The sequence below is a fragment of the Gymnogyps californianus genome, chromosome 3, assembly GCF_018139145.2.
Source record: "Gymnogyps californianus isolate 813 chromosome 3, ASM1813914v2, whole genome shotgun sequence".
NCBI lineage: Eukaryota > Metazoa > Chordata > Aves > Accipitriformes > Cathartidae > Gymnogyps > Gymnogyps californianus.
This window is the reverse complement of record NC_059473.1, coordinates 86,985,622-87,006,442: the sequence shown is the minus strand read 5'-3', so window position 1 is coordinate 87,006,442 and position 20,821 is coordinate 86,985,622. Positions and strand designations below refer to the sequence as shown.

The following is a 20,821-nucleotide window of genomic DNA, read 5'->3' as shown; positions in this document are numbered from 1 at the left end:
GGGAAGAATTGCATCAGGCTCTTTATCATCAACTGATGACAGGTCCAGGAGATGCTGGGTGGGTGGAAGGGAAAGTGGTTAATGGCAATAAGCTAATTGCTGCAGGACCCAGCAGAGAAAGAAATTCTGCAGATTTACTCTTAGCCCCCAGGTCAAATTAGTTTCCACGGCTTCATGTACATGTGATGACAGTCACCCCTATGGACAAGGGAGCCTAATGCACTAGAAACCCACCTCCACAGAGTCTTCAATTACACCCATCTTCACATAGGCACATACATGCAGAAGTATGCTACATAATTTCACCCTGCAGCAATTTTAGTCTATGTCTACACTAATAAATTAAACACTGCCAAAGAGCCTCCCTGGGCATGGGAACTCAGCTGACAATACTATTAGAGCGTCAGAAATGTCTCTGGCCCGAATTTTGTTCAGGCCAACGAGCACCAAAAAGTTCCCACGTACGGTTTGGGAATAAGCAGGGGCCACAGACCATTTGCCACAGGCAGTTCACAGCAACCACTCCGATTTTGAGGGAAAGAAGGTTTAGTTTTTGATACTCCATGCCTATCAGCTTTGGTCCCAGGCACATTTAATTTCTTAATGTAGACATAACATAGAGCTCTTCTCTGGGCAGCCTAACATATTCATATTGGGATTTTTTGGATCTTACATAGGGGAGCAGCATTGGCTGACAAGATCTACATTTACAGTGAGAAATGTCTCTTCTGCTTCTTCAAGAGCACTCACCCACATTTTGCCGCAATCCCCTCAAATAATGCTGCTTATTATCTCTGTTCCTATTACCACCACTGAGGATTAATATTGTCACATGCTGAAGACTGGATAGAATATTTCACCTTGTGTAGTAAAAAGGCATTTGCTGAATATAGAATTCAATGCACAAGACTCAATGAAGGGCAGATTCGTGATATAAATAACAAGTTATGCCATCACTGGATGTGGGAAAACGTTCCTGAAAACTTAGTAGAACAGTAACAAACCCTCTCAAGTTCATTTCATCCCTCCAATACAGTTAAAGACAAAGGAGAGGGGTTTTGCCTTTTTAAAAAAATACAGGTTTCTTCTAGGCAAGTCAAGCCTAGCAAGGATGATTTTTGTTATTTCCTGTGTACTGTCAAGCCACCGTCTTCTTTGGACATGGGAAGTCTGAGCAGGGCTGGCTAAAAGGCCACAGACCACTGCTCACGCACAGCAAGTAAGACACACTTGACTCGCTGTGCTTGCACAGAGCATCTCTACCTTGTGTTGCAGAGAACTGCTGGGCCCTGAGTGGGGACTAGGATGGGGGCATAGACAAATCAAGATACTCAGGACCTGTTCAAGTAGCTTTCCAGAATCACACTATTGTTAAGAAGGCCTCAGAGAGAGGTAAAATTTTGTCACTGGAGTCTGTTGAATTTATTCCAATCGCTTTTAAAAAGGTATCTAACTAAATTTTTTATGAAATGTCAACTAGGAAAGGTACTGGGCTGATATTCAATACTTCAAGGAAGTCATAGGAAGAAGTGCAAGGGGAAGAGAAGGACATGCAAAGCCAACAGAGTAGTTCAGAGAGGGAAATTTCATGGTCAAATCATCATATGAAAGATGATGTCTGTATTGGTATTTCTGAAAGGCTGATAAAAATTTCTCCCGGAGTCAAAGGCAGTAGGTGACCAATGTTACCTGTGAACTAATGTGGGGAGTTCCTAATGGGAAGAAAGAAGCTGTAAAACATGGTGATGTTCTGGGTGTGTGGGGACTGAAAAAATTTGGTCCCAAGCCTTAGTGTTCAAAAGGTGATGGTGTTTTGCTTAATTACAAAGAAGAAGGGCTCACAGGTCTGTAGGATAATTTAGGCTGGAAAGGACCTCAGGAGGTCTCTAGTCCTATCTCCTGCTCACAGCAGGGCCAGGCTGCTCAGGGCTGTATCTGGTCAGGTCTTGAAAAACTCCAAGGATGCACGATAAGACCTTTCATAGTACATTAAAAAGTACAAGCATAAACTTGGCTGACTGTTGTTTGTGTTTGATAATGGGGAACAACTCCACTATTACATCCATTGAATCTACTTTCCAGAGTAAAGCTGACTGTAGAGGGAGGAAATGACTTTGCTCCGAATAACACCTTTAGCTTAAAAATATAGCAATTGTGGCAGCTGCAGTGAAGTATCAGATTTGATACTTTCCCCTCTTGTCATCCCCACACAGTTCCAGATTGCAGTCTTCCCCAGTTCACATCACGCTCTCCTCTTCTCTGATGTTTCTATGAAGACCCATGAGACCAACTCCTGTTTTTCTGGTGTTAGCAATTCAGCCTGAGGTGGAGCGGTCTGAACAGAGCCAATTACACACACATGGATGTCAGTGTTTTCCCATTTATAGACACAAACCAGTCAATATAAAGACCAGATCAGCTGTAAGAAAAAAAGGAATAAATGGATGAACAAAACAAAAGTTTTTCTCACCTTGTCCTGCAGTTTTCTCTCCTTCCGCTCTTGCACCGTAGTCAGGTAATTCACTGCTGCGTATTCCAGCACCGAGAGGAATACAAACACAAAACTGACCCACAGGTAAATGTCCACTGCTTTGATGTAGGAAACACGAGGCATGGAGGCGTTCACCCCAGTGATGATCGTGGACATGGTCAGCACAGTGGTTATCCCTGGAAAGAACCAAGAGAAATAAATGTTATTGACTGATACAGTCCATAAGGCTTCTGTCTCAAGAAAACCAGAAATTATGCTCTATATGCTATAGCATATATATAGCATCTATATAGCTATATCTATACATCTATATAGCATCTGTAGATGCTCTTAGAGCATCTATACATGATGCTTTAAAAGATGTCAGATATGAAATAAATTTGTGATAAGTATCTCTCCTGCCAATGCAGAACTGTTCCACTGCCTGCACTTCTGTGCACATGATGGGTTTAGTTTTGAGGAGCAACGGAGCAGCCATCATTTTGCTAGGAACCGCATTTAACTCCCTCCTTAACCTCTAGGGTTTTAACACAGTGCCTAGAGTCAGGTCTGCTAAGACCAGGGGTGACAAGGACTCCTGTTTCCTAGCTGTACCAATCTGTGTTACGGGCACTGCCAGAAAGCAACCTAGTATTGACTTTTGGTCACAGCTAAAGAGGATCGCTGATCTTAAAAGGGACATGCAATAATGATGAAATGTTTTGCATGAAACCATGCAAAAGAAAAGCATTACATTTTTACCTCCAGGAATATTTGTCTACAGTTCAAGCTGTGGGAATCAAAAATTTTGAACAACCACCATTGTATTATATATATAGATGTATGCATGTGTATGTGTTTATAAACATATATGTATTTATGTTTATATATGCATGTGTGTGAATATGTATATATATACACATGTGTATGTGTGTATATATTTAGACAGGTATAGATAAAATCCTGCAAAATAGTATATACTTTGGATCGTCATGGAGAGAAAAATGTTTACAAGTTCCCAAAGCCACTTAAATAGAGAAAACAGAGCCAAAAATCACTCATAGCTACTTCAGCCATTTCAAAACAGTGACCACTGTAAACACAGCTACTGTTGTTCACTTTTCATCAGGATCTAATTCTTTTTAAATAATATCCACTGAACACATTTCTTTCAGTGGAGCAGACTCTCAACTGCCTTTTCTCGTATGTTTGCTGCAGTGCATAGCTCTCTAAGTGAGACAAACTTGTGGGCTAAAATACTATTGTTATGCTTTTAGTATTGGAAGTCTTACATATTAACATTTATAGACTTTTCCCATTACATTTTTGCCTTCCTCTAGGCTATGCATGGACCGATAAACAAATCGGCTCTTTTTATGCTCAGCTGAAAGAATTTCCTCCAGTCCTGACGTAGATAAAGCTCCTCCTGATGGATTTTAGATGTCCAGAGGGGCACAGGATTTTCAAGCAGCTCCTTCTTCACTTTCCCACTCCCTCAAATGAGAGACCTCAGTGCGAGGCATCCTTGGGACAGAAGAAACCCAACCTCTGCCTCACCTTGGGGCGGGTGGCCTCTCATCCTCAGCACTGCAGATGCGAGAAGAAAGTCACTTTCCCTTCACTGCCCCGCTGTTGTCTGAGGCCTGATGTTACAGAGATGCCCTGAGTGTCCCCAGGGGCTCACCAGATGGAGGGACACCTAAGTCTGCAGGTGTTGATAGGACTAGATCCCTTGCTGCCTTTCTTTCCCAATTTTGTGAGGGTGTGCCACACTGGCGCCCTCCGGGCAGCCTGGAGAAAACCACCGGCCACAGCACCAGTGCCAGCTGGTTGGGAAGACACATACCTGGGCTGGGACACCCACTGTGGCAGCTAGGACTTGGCAGGATCCTGCTCATGAAAGGCACTCATGAAAATTGTAATAGAAGCCTTTAACTCCCTGTAGGTGCCTAAACTCCTGTGAAACTCTACCCTCACCAATGGCAATGTGTGTCTCGGAATTGCGGGACTGGACAACAGGGAAAAATCTTGATTCATGGACTCATAAATACTGAAACCTCTCTTCTCTGCCCAACTTTATTTTTAAAACCACAGCCCTTTCTGTCCTGAGTTAAGTATAGATCAGGAGGACTTAGCGATGAAGGACTTAAGATAAACTGCAAGTTTTACATTATATTAATCATCAGATAAAACCAACATTTGCTTGCCCAATATCTTTAACCACCAAAATGAACATTTCCTTTTCCTGCCAAAACTCTCACGTTCAAAGATTTTCACACAGTCATGGCTTGTTGCAGTTTTTCTCACCCAAAGAGACTCTGGCAGGAACTGCTCGGTGATCGATCCAGAAGGACACCCAGGACAACATGACCATGAGGGTGGCGGGGAAGTAGGTCTGGAGCAAGAAGAAGAAGATGTGTCGACGTAAAGTGAAGTTTATATAGAGGCGATTGTACCAACCTTTGAGAGAGGAGGAAAGCCAGAATCAGTGAGAACAGCCTGGATGGTAGGCACAGAGAGACAAGATCTTTCTTTCAATCTTTTATTTCTAAAGGGTAATGAACAGAGAAACTGATCTTTCAAAACATGTATTGTCCAGACCGTGGAGGCTACATTTCAGTGACATATAATGTCACATTAATGTAGTTAATACAGCATTAGGTTTAGCAATAGCATTAAATCAGAAAAGGCCAATACCTGTGCTGCTGTAGAAAGCCAGCCTTGATGTAGTGTGGAATTTCTGTATCAAAAACTGAGACAAAGAAATCTTTTCATCAGTTTTCAGAGATTCATTCCCATTTTTCCAATACAGCATCAGATCTTCATCAGTGTAAGCATCTTAGGGAAAGAAGAAACACGATGTGATGTGACTTTAGCTTGGAGGGGAAACAAAAGTTGATAGATCCAGTCAAAATTAACAAACACAAAGGCATCTTTGGCATGAAGTAATGCCACAAATAAGTTTGCTAACAACAGCGAGTTAAAAAGATCTTGCCACATCATATACCATAACGACAACAACAACAAAAAATCCAGGTCATCCTGATTCAGGGAAACACATCCTCTTTTTACTGCAAACAGATGAAATGCCAGCTAGAATGGTACTTTTCTGAGCATCACATATCAAAAATCATAGACAAGGTATTGGTAACTGATAATAATAACTCAGGAAATAGTCATGGGTGAAACACCTGAATTTAGAGGAAAGAGGAAACACAGACACCTCAAACTATCTTAGAATGATAAAAGCAAAAGTGACGGGTGTGATTTGAAGCAAAAGTCTAGAAATATTTGAAGAATGTAAATGAAAAATTTAAAGAATTAGTTAGCACACTAGGTAGCAGGAATGGGGAATGAAAAAACAGTTATCAGGATGGTCAGGGGGCTGGAGCACATGGCATAAGACAAGAAGCTGGTGGAGCCGGGTTTGTTCAGCTGGAAGAAGAGCAGTCTGTGGTGGGGTCCAACTGCTGCCCTGCTGGAAGTCATAGAGAAGATGGTGGCAGGCTTTTCTCAGACTCTTCTCCAAGATGCAGAGTGAAAGGACAAGGGGTAAGGGATGCAAGTTGCAGCAAAGGATTTTTTCCAAGCAGGTAAAAGGAAACTTTGTCACGATGAGGGGTGTCAAACATTTGAACAGGTTGCACAGAAAAGTTGTGGAGCCTCCATTACCTTGGAGATGTTCAAAACCCAACTGGACACAGCCCTGAGCAACCCACTATAAAGCTATCCCTGCTCTGAGCAGGGTATTGGAGCAGCTGACCTCAAGACCAACCTAAATCACCCTGTCATTCTGTCATTCTGTTGTTTGTAGAGGAAAATTTCAGTTAAATAGCTGGGAGGACCTCAAAACAACTAGATGTCAGTCTTGCCACACCCTGGAGAAAGTTTACAGAACAGCCACGGAAATCTCACTGTTCACATCACGTTCTCCACAGAACAACTCCTTCCAAAAGAAGCTGAGCCCAGGTCACAGTGTTTGCAGGCTCAGGATTATATCATACATAAACCACACGGGTGATGAAATTCAGAGAATATCAATGATCATTACTATCAACTTTTTATCGTGACACTTGAAAGCACCACCTTCCCATCAAGAAGCAATGAACAGAGCAAAACTTCTCCCCCAGATTTCTCATCAGCAAGCTGCTGAGAACCAGTATATGTTGAACATTTCTGTTGGTGTTTTTTTTGAAAGTGCCATCTACTAAAATTCATACAAGGATGCTTTCCTTGCAAATTCCCATCTTGCAGTGTAAGGGCTCGATATACAACACAGTAAGTCAATAGAAAGACTCTTAGTAACTCTGACGAACTATTTTTTCAGGCTCTAAAAGAGACTGTATTCTGAAACGTGTTCAGTCTGTGTGTGTGCAGCCAGCCATGGAGCACGTCTAGCTAGAAACACAGATACAACGTACAGCTTTCCAGCTCCAGAGAACACGTCTGAGAGTCCAGGGGGAAGTGGCTGAAGTCCATGTTGCACATTGCTGTGACTGTGATCCTAGAAGTCGAAAATGAGAAAGGTTGGTTTCTATGAGGAGCAATGAAGGGAGAACGTTATCACAGATAAATCATTCTGCAGCTTTAAAGCCAGCAATTATGCATAATGTTAGCAGAAAATCCCCAGGAAAATGCCTGTCAATTCTCCAAGTCCAAGCGAGATGGATTATACACAGAAACTCCAAAGGAAGCTGTAATTTCAGTATCTATGAAGGAACTAAAGTACTGTCTTGGACATTACAGTAATATTAATGTCAGTACGGACACTTCTATTGTATTTTATATCCAACTATTTCCCTAGAAGGCAACACCATAAAATAACCTCACCATTTACATTTGAAGGTTCCCTTATGTTCAGTTTGATTAAGGTTTTCTCATTTTCCCCATTGCTCAGTTCCCTCCATAGTCACCCCAACAATGACCCAAGCCTGAGGAACATGACCATCCTTATTGCAAGCCACAAAATTCCTCCAGTATATACATTATTAAGGCAAAAGCAGTTTCTTTCAGTCCTTGATCAGATCAAATTCTTTTAATCTGGGGGGTGTATTTCTGGGGCAGGGGGTGTAAAATGGGTGCAGCTGTTTTTCAACAAGTGACATTTGCCTCTGTTAAGTTCGTGTCTTAGCTAAAGAGCTGCAGCGATCACAGCTCCAGTTTTTAAATGAGTCCAGTTTTGCACAACATTATGTAACAAGTTTTCCAGTGGGTCAGTGAACTTTCTCTTGTGGCCAGATTTGCAGTGGAGCTCCCGATTTAGTAGGGGCAAATCAGCTGTGAGTCATTGTTTCAGAGGCTGACTTATGTTGGCTGTGACTATTTTCTAGATTCATTGCAGATGTTGATGAAGAACTTTTCTTCTGTTCAAGGGATTGTGAGCCAAATCCTACTCTGACCTACGCACTCATCACCACTGAAAAGCACACACTGTTCATTTTGAGTATAAAACTAGAGCAAAATTTTGCCATATGAGCAAAATTTAAAGAAGCGTTCTGGAGATATGTTCCAGAAGGTATACTGTAGCAATGACCTCCCCTAGTTGTGTGTAGCATTTAAGCATTGTATAACTCAGTCTCATTACAATGTGCTATTTTCTTTCCTTGGGGTCACCTAAACTGTGGCACAGCCTGTGGTGATTAACAATTCCTTAGTCAGGGACAGCACAGAAACTCAGCTCATCAATAAGATATTCCTCAATTAGAGTGCAGTGTTCAGGTGGCCTTGAAAGCTCAAGGCCCAAATGAATTAAATATCCCTCAGCCCAGTGCCAACTCCATGCAGACATCTCAAGACACCTGAGGGCATTTCCAGTGCCACTGGACACCCATGCTTGGTCAGCTGTATCACATTCTGAGTATGGAAGAATACCACACCACCAGGCCCAAATACCATGCAGGTTCTCATTCTCCGTGGATTTTATCAAATTATCCATTTAACTCTTGTGCGGTCAGCTGTGCTTAACTCACATCCTTCTCTCTTCTGGGTAAATTAGAAAGTCACATCACCTCCTTGACAGCTCGCAGAAAATTTTGAAAGTACATACTCTGCACGTGAGCAAATGAGCAGATCTGAACAGAGCCTACGTTTGCCATTAAAAATACTTGTTCCTTCATTTTGGTTGTTGAGCACTGCTAACAAGTAGCGTGCTGCTGGCTTCAGCGCACAAGAACTGCAGGGTGTGAGCAATGGCAACTGATATTCAGTTACACCGAGCAACATCTGTCGAGAAGGTCCCTGCCCTCCTCCTGCTCTTCTCCCCTCAGTGCTGACCCAAGCTTACGTCTAACCTCCTTCTTCATTTTTCTTTCTCCTTGTCTCTCCTGCTACATGGCACCTTCATCCTCATCCAGTTCTAATAAAATACACAGCGCCTTTAGGCGCTTAGTTAAGGTGTGGGTAAGCAGACCTTTCATGCAATAAATGGATTTATTAAATGGGTTCAGAACAGGGAAAGTGTTCCTAAGTGTTTGGTCAGGATGGGATTTTCATCATTAAGACCAGGCAAAATGAAGTGGCCATATTGTGCATACTCTCTTTCTTACACACACATGTTTCTTTGTGGTTTTAATAATTTGTCCAGGGTTTTCTTAAATAAATCCAGTAGAATTATATTTGGACTATGAAACCAGTGAATTTTAGAGACTCCTGGTTTGGTGGGATATTGTCCTACTTGGGACAGTATCGTCCACTATGCTTATTCTTTAAAGAGATATAGCCTCCTGAATCAAACTTTATAGGAAACCTTTCCTAGTTTTTCAGAATTATTTTACCATAGCTGAAGTGAATAAGTTCCAGAAAGATCCTAGAACAGAAATCCTTGGCTACAAAGCATTCAAAGGTCACTGTACACTGTGCACATTTTCTGTCCCGGGGAAATGTCCTTTTGTCTGGGCTCTCGAGCTTTTCTCCTCTGGCTGTGTACTTTTCTCTGCATCTCTTTTTGCATTCTTCTGAAGGAAATGAAATCTGCTGGGATGCTGATGTGAGCAGCCATAAAGGTGTCCTGGTTAGAAGGGGGAAATTACTGAGCAAAAGAAAATGTCTGCTGAAAAATACTGACAGAGAAATGCCTGCCAGCCTAAGAACCAGATACGTTCTTGAGAAGTGCAGCCTGCCTCTTTGAAGTGCAGACAGGGTACCTAGAAACTGGAGACATCCTGAGATACCATCGATAAGCGCAAAAAACCAAGGATTGTAAAGGCAATGTATTGTCTGAAAAGGTGGAAAACAGTCTGGAAAATAAAAACTGGTCTGAAAGAACAGAAAACATCATTATCTATTGGCCATCACAGGTGAAAAGTAGAAAATAACAACACCTATTGGCTGCTCAAAGTGGTAGTGTCCTACACCCTCTTATGTCTCTGTGATATAAAGAGGGCAACAATTTTATCCAAAATGGAGCCTCTCTCTCTGAGAACTTCCCATGCTGCACATACTTTTCCATTCCTAAACAGATTGAATTCACTGCATGAACTTTCTACGAGCTCTTGGACTCTCATTGGAGATGCTCGGCTGACTCCAGACTGTGATGCAGAGCATCTCTGAAGTGAGACTCTGTCTGTTGTCTCATTGGTCCTCCTCTGGTCCTCCCACTTTTGGGGTTGTTTTGGTTTGTCCTCCCACCCATGGGACGATTTGGTTCACTTGATGATGGTATCACTTGATACCAGTATTACACATCCATACAAGCAATCTATCATGAGTATACCTGCTGTTATATTGTTAATGAGTTTCTTCACTAATGATAAGTTTGTAGTAACCTGTAACAGTATATACCTAGTTAGTTATTGCTGTTATTGGCTGTTGATATATGATTGATGGATACTTTATTATTGATCACTATTGATCTATTACTGATAGCAATTTGTAATAGCATGATATATATATATTCACTTTATTAATCATAGATATACTTGCTAGTGGTAATTTTGTGATGGTTTACTTGCTAGTGGTGATTTTGTGGTATTTTTGGTAATCTGTGATAAGGTAGAGAAGTTTAGAGGATTAAGCCTCTGCGTCCTTGTGTATTACAGAATCCTGCAAACCCACGGTCACGATCTGTGTACACCCGCAGGCCGGGTAACCCTTCAGGTCATGACAGACATTCCTCAGGATTCTTCCAGCCAACAAATCTGCTAGAAAACCAGGGACTATAGGCTGTCTTTAATACTGCCATTTCAGCTTCAATAAACTTAAACCTTTACATCAACATGCAAACGCCAACCAAAAAAAAAAAAAAAAAGTTTTTCTAGACAAACAGGAAGCAAAATAGGATAATTATAGAGGTCACCATCTGGTATATCAGCAGCTTCCAGTTTAATCACACACTGACCCCAGGACGAACATTCCTGCTCGACTAAGCCCTCCTCTGACTGCAAAGAGTTAGGGGAATGCTTCCCCCGGGAGGAGATTATCCTGTTACTGCCCACAGCATGGTTTCTCGCAGCTTCCTGCGAAGCATTCTGTGCTGGACATGCTGGAAACAGGGCTCTGCACCAGCAGTGGGAGTAGCAGGGTTGGCAGTAGCAGTCCTGGTGGTCACCAAAGCCATGCCGGGAGCAAAATTGAGAGCGAAGCCCCAGGGGATGCTCAGGAGCAGTGGGGATGCACCGTTACCTCATGCTGTAGAGGACATGACCGTCGGGGAACACTCGCAGCATGATGTTGTCCGTGGTGGTATCGTGAATGAAGGACCTTTTGGAATGCACGAAGAAGACATCAGGGACCCAGATCTTCTTCACCAGCCTGCCGTCAAAGGTCATGCTCTTGTTGGTGGTGCTGGGAAACGAGAGACGCTCATCCTTCCAGTAGTGCCTTAAGTACAGAGTCATAGTGAAATCCTTCACAAAAATGGAAGAGAACCAGAGAGAGGTCTGTCAGTGTTGCTCGCCACACCTAGGAAACACCAGAAAGAAAATTCACTCCTACCAGGTAGATGAAATCCCTCCCCTCACAACTCCTGTTTCTTTCCTGGACCAATGCTCTTTGTGAATAGATTTTCTTGACAAAATAATTTCAGCCAAAACAAAACATAACCAGTCAATGTATTACAGTACCCAATAATGTTCAGTCCCAAAAGGGATATAAATATGCCCCAAGAGAAGCACTGCCCCACAGAAACTATTCTTCAATCCTGGCAAAGTTGTCTTGAAGGACTACAGTATCAATAGCATGTTCAAGAGGAAAAACTTTCAAAATTAGCTTAATGGTCAGGCTAAACACTAAGCAATCTATTCCAAAAGAACTAAATTGTTACAAACAGCAACCAAGTGAGGGAACTGTTTTTCCTACCATAAAAGTGTATAAATAAAGCTCCTTTTTAAGCTCGTTGAGGGGTCAGGAGCTTCAGTCACACAAAGGAAAACACCTGTCTGTTGATCCCAACCTTTCAGAGCTGAATGTACTCTCTCATGCTGAGAGATCAAATACACTAGTTTTCTTTATATTCCCAATTAAGCAAGTGGTTACAGGAGCTGCAGCTGCCAAGCCCGGGCAGGCAGCAACACAGGCTGGGATCTCTTCCTAACCACGCGGCAGTTGCTTTCTAAAAACCACTACCACCACCTCATTTTGCTTTGCCGATGACAAACCATCGGTTAACCTGACTCTCCATTTCAAAGGGCTGCCTGGCAACAGTCTCGCATTGCCAATAGGTTTTTCATGAATTTGTCAAAGAAGTCTCTAGTGCCAGCCCTCACCTTGCTGCCCTGTATGGGGCAGTGCTGGACGGACACTTCCCTCTCTGAGCATGGTAGAGACCTGCCAGAGGGACACTTCTGCTCATCCAGTTGCAGGTCCCCACCTTGGCAGACTGGTCCCAGCCTCCATCCCTGCTCCCCCCAGGGATGCTGCCAGCTCCTATTCCCTACTGGACACTGGCCACCTTCCCCTTACAGCTATAGTCCCAAAGTAACACTTCCAGTGCCTGCTGCTACCGGCAGGGCTTAGGTTGCAACCTGGCTGGAGGAGCCAGCTTCAGGGTCTGGACATCAAGCTCATCAGCTTGACCAGAGCTGGGAAAAAGGAAACCAAGGAAGAGGCATAACTGATGATTTCTTAGGAGTCAGTGCCAGTTACACCAGAAGTCAAAAAAGGGGTAAAAAAGAGCCTGAGGCTGAGGCTGCAGAATGCCTCTGGGCAGCTCCATCATCAGAGCACAGGGGGATAGGAACTGAAGTGGCATCAGCCAGGCACCCTCAGCACGTCTTACAGCCACCATAATGGAGTGGGGAGAGACTGCCTGCAGGGACAGTGTGGGAAGGGCCACACCACTTTCCAGGCCACCCCTTTCCCTGTCCCACTGAGCAGAAGCCCTCTTCTCTCTCGCCTTCAGCCCCCTTCTCTCTCCAAACAGGCCTCCAGTGGCCAACACACAGGGCACCAAGTGCTGCAAACACGAAGCCGAAGTGGCAGCTGACGACAGCTTCTAAGTATAAAATCCAACTTAAGGACGTTTTTTCGTGGCGTGAGTCAAACGAGGCAGTTTGCAATCACTGACAGCTTGTTCCTTTCTGACCAGCACACACGCTAGTTACAAGCCGAGAAAAGGGGTTTATTTCAGCACTCATGAGTAGGAAGATCCCTTAGGAAACAAGTTTTACAACAAACTGAGAGAATGATAGTACCTGCTGGAGGCACAGCGAATGCGCATACGCAAGTGCCTTACTTTTGGCAGCACATTCCATGTTTGTGCCATGCTCCAGGCAGCCCCAAGAGCGTGCCCTGCCGGTGCACACAGCAGCAGCCCATCCGTGCCGACCAGACAGGCACCAGTTTAAAACCACATGCTTTAAACAGTCCCTGGCTGCTGTCATTGACACGCAGTGTCTTGCAGGTACAGTGGGTTGTGGCTGGTGACGCTTCGGTCTGGTGCTTCTTTGGGTCACTGGGTGCCTGCTCGAGCAATGATAGGTAAAGACTGCCCAGCCGAGGGTACTTGATTTCTAGGGCCACTAACCCTTCAGAGTGGTTTGAAACAAGCCCTGCCTGCAGCTCTGCCCTGCCTGCAACGGGGAGACGAGGAGGGCACCCTGCTGCAGGCACAGCCAGCCCTGGTCCCCTGCCCGTGCAGACAGCTTACTGGCCGCGCTCCTCTCCGCAAACACCCATGCTGAGACAGACTGCTGGAAAAACAAACCAACGTAACCCAGACTGACCTGGGAGACCATTCTTCCACCCCAAATACAAGTCAGCAACTGCTGTGGAAAGTACTTGTCCTGTGCTGGGAAAATAGCACTGCAAAGCTATCAACAGCAAAGGGAGAGAACTGACCTCAAAGGTTGCTGACAGGCAAGATTTTTGTTGAAATCAGATGCTCCTGACAGAAAGCATTGCAAGTTATTTACTTGCACTAATTAGGTCTCTTTGATGCTCTGACTTTATCTTAATATATTAGAGCCCCAAGTCTCCTTGTGACAGCCATTCCCTGCGCTGACAGCTCCCTCCCACGCACTTCATTCCATGCATCCCCCCAAACCCTCTCTTTCAATATCCAGGCAGGCAAGCTCCCTTGTTTTAATGAAGATGTAATTGCACCACAGTAAAAACCGATCAACCTAAGGCTCTTCCTTTAAGTCCTCATGTTTTGTCTAGACCAGAGAAGGTGCCCAAGAACAGGGAGGAAAAGGCAGAAGGAGGAAGGAACCAAGAAGCTTCCTCTTCTCCTCTATGTTCCCCTTTCCACTTCTCTTTCCAGTGTTTTTATTCCATTTTCTATAGTAAAAAAAAAACCCAAACAGGAAAATGTGTGTGAACACTCCTTTTGCTGGGAACACCTTGAAACCTGTTGAGGGTTAACAACTGCATGTATTTCTTCCTCTTTTTTAATTAATAAAAAAATAAAGATACTAAATCACAATTGAACTTGGTGCAAATTTCCTGAACAGCATCATCAGTGACTGAAAGACTATTCCCCCACACCAAATTCCACTTTGGCAGAGGCAGTTCAGGCTCCCCCTGGCAGTTCCCACTCATGCGCCTCAGTGAGGTTACTCCCAGTGGTGAAGAAGCAGGAGCAGCTCCTTCTCATTTATGTTGCCAACTTAATTTTCTAACGCGCCTCCCAGAATCATGCATTTAAAACAAATGGACTCAGTGGTTCCCTAAGAAAGAAAACTCTTGCAGTAAGTGCGGCTTATGTGAACTTCACCATATACCTTCATACCTTCGTCCGCAGCTGTTTCTATTTTTGGTTGTGATAGATCCTTCATAGCACTGATTATTCTCCCATTTAAGGTCCCTTTTTCCTTCATACTTTTAATCTTTTTCTGAAGATACAGAGATAAGGCTTTGATCACCTGGTTTTATCAAGTCTTTAGTTCTGAATATCAGCCTCTTTGAATTTGCCAAATGCTGCCATTACTTTCATCTGACCAATAATTTGAAACCCACAGGTTTCAAGTGGGAGGGACTTTTTATGACTAGAAATAATTGAGGCTTAAAAGAGGATTACGTACCATGTCAACCTCAGAAATACTGTCCAAGCTTTCAACTTGCACATCCACCCCAACAGGAATTGCAGGGCCTGTAGGAGAATGAGATTTAGATATGTAAATAATTGTTCTTTTATATAATCTGCATTTAATTAGCACTATAAGGTGGCATGCAAAACATTTCTGAACTTATGTTACACTTTTCTGTCCATGATTCTTCACGAAGGGGCTAGGGGAAGAGTCAGTGAATAACCATGTAAGGCCCCTTTTGAAACACTGAATTATCTTCCCCTTGGCATGTGCTGCAATGTTGACGCTCTGCCCAGCTAATCCAGAGCTTGGATGAAACATTTGCATAAGTTTTTAAAAACTGAGCCATTCCATCATAAATTTTAGGCCTTAATGAACAAATTTAGCCCCAAGAACAGGGGACTGAGAAGAAGAAACTGCAAGCAATGAGCTCTTCCTTGGGGGTTTCTCATTTCTTATCAACAAGACAAGCTACATTAATCTCTCAAGAGCCCATCACCATTTTGATTCATATGACTCACTGATGATATCACTAGTTTTCCACAGTAGTTTCAAAATTAGCAACCAGAGAATTCACAAAGAATAAATAAGCAGAAAACATCCCATAATAAATGCACACTCCTCTATTACTAGAAACCCTGTATCAAAATTTCACTGTAGACTGCTGCTCATTAATGACCAGGACCTCCTCAGGTTACTTAAGTTCCCCATAGTGTGTCCTCACACAGCTTTTTCCCTTTCCCGGTGCACTGAGAAGGTAAGTGCCTACAGAGATGTGCACACCAAGCACGATCCACTGAGGCAGGTCAGCAGGGACTGCTGAGGAACAGTCCAGGTGGATCCACTGTTACCTCGAGCTCTCAGTCTGTGGCAGTGGGTCTCACAGGGCTCACATCGATGTGTATTTATCTAAAGCGTATCTCCAGCCTGGGCACCGTCAGCGAGACAAGACTGTGGCGAAGGAAGTAGCAGCTCTGCAGAGATGTCTGGCACTTGCCCAGCAGAAACGAACTTTCCAAGGACCATAGTGGCCTCCATGAAGGTTTGCAAAGATTTTTAGCACCTAGATTTTGAACCTGTTTAGCAGTTGGATGGTATTTACGAGGCACCACAATCCCTTTGTAGATCCAGACCCATATTTGCGCAGTGCCATACACAGCAGGGCCTGCTGCATGTGTGTGTTTAGCTACAGTAACATCTTCCTCAAGACCACATCCAAGCTCTGAATACACCATAAGCCTAATAAGATAGCAGAAATGTTGTTCTGAGAAAGCAGCGCACTTTTGCAAGCTGCCATCCATCCTGCTCCTGTACCTGCAGCAGCATGCACAGGCTCCCATGCATCTTCAGGGCTTTTGAACACAGCCTTATGTTTGCCTCCGCTGGAGGAGTGTGGTGGGTTGACCCTGGCTGGATGCCAGGTGCCCACCAAAGCTGCTCTATCACTCCCCTCCTCAGCTGGGCAGGGGAGAGAAAATTTAATGAAAGGCTCGTGGGTTGAGATAAGGACAGGGAGAGATCATTCACCAATTACCATCAAGGACAAAACAGACTTGATTTGGGGAAAAATTAATTTAATTTATTACTAGTCAAATCAGAATAGAGTAATGAGAAATAAAACCAAATCTTGAAAAAACACCTTCTCCCCATCCCTCCCGTCTTCCTGGGCTTAACTTTACTCCCAATTTTCTCTACCTCATCCCCCACAGCAGCACAGGGGGACAGGGAATGGGGGTTGTGGTCAGTTCATCACACGTTGTTTCTGCCGCTCCTTCCTCGTCAGGAGGAGGACTCCTCACACTCTTCCCCTGTTCCAGCGTGGGGTCCCTCCCACGGGAGACAGTCCTCCATGAACTTCTCCAACATGAGTCCTTCCCACGGGCTGCAGTTCTTCCTGAACTGCTCCAGCGTGGGTCCCTTCCGTGGGGTGCAGTCCCTCAGGAACAGACTGCTCCAGCCTGGGTCCCCGATGGGGTCACAAGTCCTGCCAGCAAACCTGCTCTAGCGTGGGCTCCTCTCTCCATGGGTCCACAGGTCCTGCCAGGAGCCCGCTCCAGCATGGGCTTCCCACAGGGTCACAGCCTCCTTTGGGCGCATCCACCTGCTCTGGTGTGGGGTCCTCCACCGGCTGCAGGTGGATATCTGCTCCACCGTTAACCTCCATGGGCTGCAGCGGGACAGCCTGCCTCACCATGGTCTTCACCACGGACTGCAGGGGAATCTCTGCTCTGGTGCCTGGAGCACCTCCTCCCCCTCCTTCTTCACTGACCTTGGTGTCTGCAGACTTGTTTCTCTCACATATTCTCACTTCTCTCTCCAGCTGCAGTTTTCTTGTGTAGTTTTTTTCCTCTTCTTAAATATGCTATCACAGAGGCGCTACCACTGTGGCTGATTGGCTCGGCCCTGGCCAGCAGTGGGTCTGACTTGGATTTGGCTGGCATTGGCTCTATCGGACATAGGGGAAGCTTCCAACAGCTTCTCACAGAAGCAACCCCTGTAGCCCCCCAGCTACCAAAACCTTGCCACACAAACCCAATACAAGGAGAAAGAAGCACCAACTCAGCTTCGGTAGGGAAAGGGTAATCACAAAGCCCATGAGACAAGCTGATTACTGCGACTGGCCCTGATACAGATTTTCCTAGGGCTTTGATAAGCCAGCCTCACTGAATTACAGCAGAGCATGCTGACGGTGACACCGTCCCCCCTTCCACACGCACGGCTCCAGCCTGTTGCACCCGCGCCGTCTGTCAGCGGCTGTGCTGGGTACAGGCACCCTGAAGCAAGCCCTGTGGAGCAGGGCCAGGCTCTTCAGCACCACCAATTCCAATTTAAGTTACTGTTGCCCCCAGTGATGAAGCTGAAACATGGCTAACCCAGCACTTTTAGATGACTCCTAGATGCTTACAAATGCATGCATGTCACATTCAGACACACAGCTATGCACTTCATGCTTAAAAAAAATGCCAGCAAACATTTGCTTGCTCCTATTCGTGTCTTGGCGGTGTCTGTCCAAGCTGAAGGGTGTTTGCCAGGAAGATTTATTTGGGGAGAAATTCCAATTAATCAGCACTGGCATGTTTCTCAGGAGCCCAGAGACTTTGGTAAGATTTTTCACTCCAATGACTCAAGCCCATCTTGCTCCCTTTCAGTTGCTTATATACTATAAGGAATCACTGGAGGCGAAGGAAATTCTCACCCTGTTGACATTCAGTTCCCCTTCTCCCAGGTATTTCCCGAAACAGGGGAAACCCACAAAGCCCCAGACTGCACCTGCTGAGGAAACGCAGACATGCTGTCACAACCACATCCAGCAGCAGGGCTGAGAAGCGCTGAAGATTTTTTCCTCTTGTACACAGGGCTTCACAACACAGGTCTGCTCATTCAGCAGACGAGAACAGTCCTCAGCCCCCTCCCCAAATTACACAGGGAATGACTTTCAGCAAAGCGTGAAGTTGCATAGAGGAGTAGACTGAGCTTGCGGTGGGACCTTCTGTAAGACTGTTCAGCTCACTGACCCACAGAAAATTAACCCAGCCAAAACCAACAACAAGCAGCAGTAATTGGACTATTTTCTTCCAAATCAGTGACTTGAATCAGCCCAGGGAAAGACCTGTCAGGTTGTCCTGGTTTTGGCTGAGATAGAGTTAATTTTCTTCCTAGTAGCTGGTACAGTGCTGTGGTTTGGATTTAGTGTGAGAATAATGTTGATAACATGCTGATGTTTTAGTTGTTGCTAAGTAGCGCTTATCTTAAGCCAAGGACTTTTCAGTTCCCCATGCTCTGCCAGCAAGCAGGTGTGTAAGACGCTGGGAGGGAGCATAGTCAGGGCAGCTGACCTGAACTAGCCAAAGGGGTATTCCATACCATGGAACGTCATGCCCAGTATATAAACTGGGGGGAGTTGGCCGGGAGGCACGGATCGTGGCTCTGGCATCGGTCAGCGGGTGGTGAGCAATTGCATTGTGCATCACTTGTCTTTTCTTGGGTGTTATTTCTTTTTTTTTGTTATATTCCTTTTCATTACAATTATTATATTATTATTATTATTATTCTTAGCTAGTAGTGTATTTTATTTTACTTTAGTTATTAAACTGTTCTTATCTCAACCCATGAGTTTTACTTTTTTTTTCCCCTCCTCCCCACCCCACTGGGAGGGGGAGGGGGAAGCAGCTGCATGGTGCTTAGTTGCTGCCTGGGGTTAAACCATGACACAGGTGGCCAAGTCAGCCGTCAGGGCCAGAGGAGAGAGGTGTGGAGGAGGACAGCAGGTCAGAGAGCCCTCTGCCTTTGGTGGCACCGGCTCAGCTCCTCACGAGCCAGTCCCTGCCTGCCAGGCCAGGAAACATGCTCAGTCCCTACTGATCTGGCCACAGGATACGACCGTTCATCAGCCAGTGGATTCCTTCTCAGACCATCGTAACTCATCAGAGAGGCAAATCCATGGCAAAATCACAGATATCTTTTCCCTGTCACCCTTGCCAGGCATCCTTTCTTTTGACTAGCTCCTTGCCCTGGGAAGAGACATTGCTTATGATGTCCCTGGCAGATGTGTCACTCCTAACATGCAATCCAGCATCCTGCAGACAATGATCAGCACGTGGCCCTTCTGCCACCCCACAAATGCATCTTCTTCTGGTTTGGCCAGAGGAAATGGTGGCTTCATTAAGTGGAAATGTTGTGGTATGGGCTTTGCAGTATTCTGCTCCTCTTTGTCCTCTCCAGTTGAGTAGTTGTGGAGCATGATAGGGTCTAATAAGCAAATTAGTTTACAGTGTGCTGTTTTTAAGGATGTTGTTTGTTACTTCTGGTTCTTTCAGTTGACCTAATAAGTCATGCTGCGTCCCTCTACAAACCCTGACTGTCTTACATACAGTATTTTAATGCAGTCCGTTTCAATCTGAAATCACGCTATGAGTTTATACCTTGGTTGCAGCCACAATTCTGTCTACTCTCTATGATTATTTAGGACATTGAGTAAACAAAAGTTAAAAACAACACCAAGAGAAAGAATTTCTATATGACGTTCCTCCTGCTCAGTAAAATGGGGTTTGGTTTTTTTTAAACAAGGTAGACTGTGTAGCAAAAAGCACTGTTATCTGTGGTGATAACACACATTTTGATGCGCAGTATGATCAACAGGGAAACAACTCAAGCTTGCTGATAGGCAGTGCCCTGTTGGTAGCCAGTTAGCCTTTCTTTGCTCATGAAGTCAGGCATAGTGATCAAGGAGAGCCTGGGAAATGATTCAGATACTTATCTATTCCCTTAATGCCTTTAAATACCCAACAGCTCTTCAGTGTAGCCCTATTTTTGATACTTAACTTGGGCCTCTGCAAGAGCAAGGCTCAATGTTCAGAGTAAGACACTTCAGAAAGGCCCCACAGTCCAACACAGCCCACGTCAGGGCAAGCACAAGGCTGCCATCAGCCCTGCCTCTGGCTCTTGCTCTAGAAAGCATTTGTAATTAATACTATTCATTGTCACACACAGCTGTTGACATTGCGGTAGTGCCCACAGTGCTGCCATCCCAAGCAGCCATGTCGTGGTAGGCACGGTGCTAACAGAGGAGACACGGTCTCTGCCAGGATGGTTTCACAGCGCAATCAGGTTGTGCCAGAAGAGAAAGGCAGCGGTCGTCCGTGGTACTTCCCACTGGGTCTCCCTGGTGCTGAGGGGCTGCAGGCCCAGCACATGCTGGGCAGCCCTCCTCAGCTTCCAGACCGCAAGAGACACTCTCTGCGTATGAAGGCCTAATTTAGCCTTGATTCAGGAAATCAACACCCATCCAAAGTCTATTTACTGCTGCGATTTCCATGCTTGAGTGAACACTAATCACAGATTTAAAAAAAAAAGAAAACGAAAACCAAACACAAAAAACAAAACCACA

General features: G+C 44.8%; 1 protein-coding gene across 1 annotated transcript in view; it reads right to left on the bottom strand.

Annotated features, from left to right (window-relative positions):
- The window catches only part of LOC127014329 (gamma-aminobutyric acid receptor subunit rho-2), a 39,745-nt gene that overhangs the window by 1,755 nt on the left and 17,169 nt on the right, over nucleotides 1-20,821 (bottom strand). The window contains exons 3-8 of the mRNA XM_050893645.1: nucleotides 14,929-14,996; nucleotides 11,090-11,313; nucleotides 6,892-6,974; nucleotides 5,168-5,308; nucleotides 4,778-4,930; nucleotides 2,471-2,667 (exon numbers count right to left, since the gene is read on the bottom strand). Of these exons, the coding sequence (XP_050749602.1) occupies nucleotides 2,471-2,667; nucleotides 4,778-4,930; nucleotides 5,168-5,308; nucleotides 6,892-6,974; nucleotides 11,090-11,313; nucleotides 14,929-14,996 (866 nt within the window). The remainder of the gene's footprint in view (nucleotides 1-2,470; nucleotides 2,668-4,777; nucleotides 4,931-5,167; nucleotides 5,309-6,891; nucleotides 6,975-11,089; nucleotides 11,314-14,928; nucleotides 14,997-20,821) is intronic.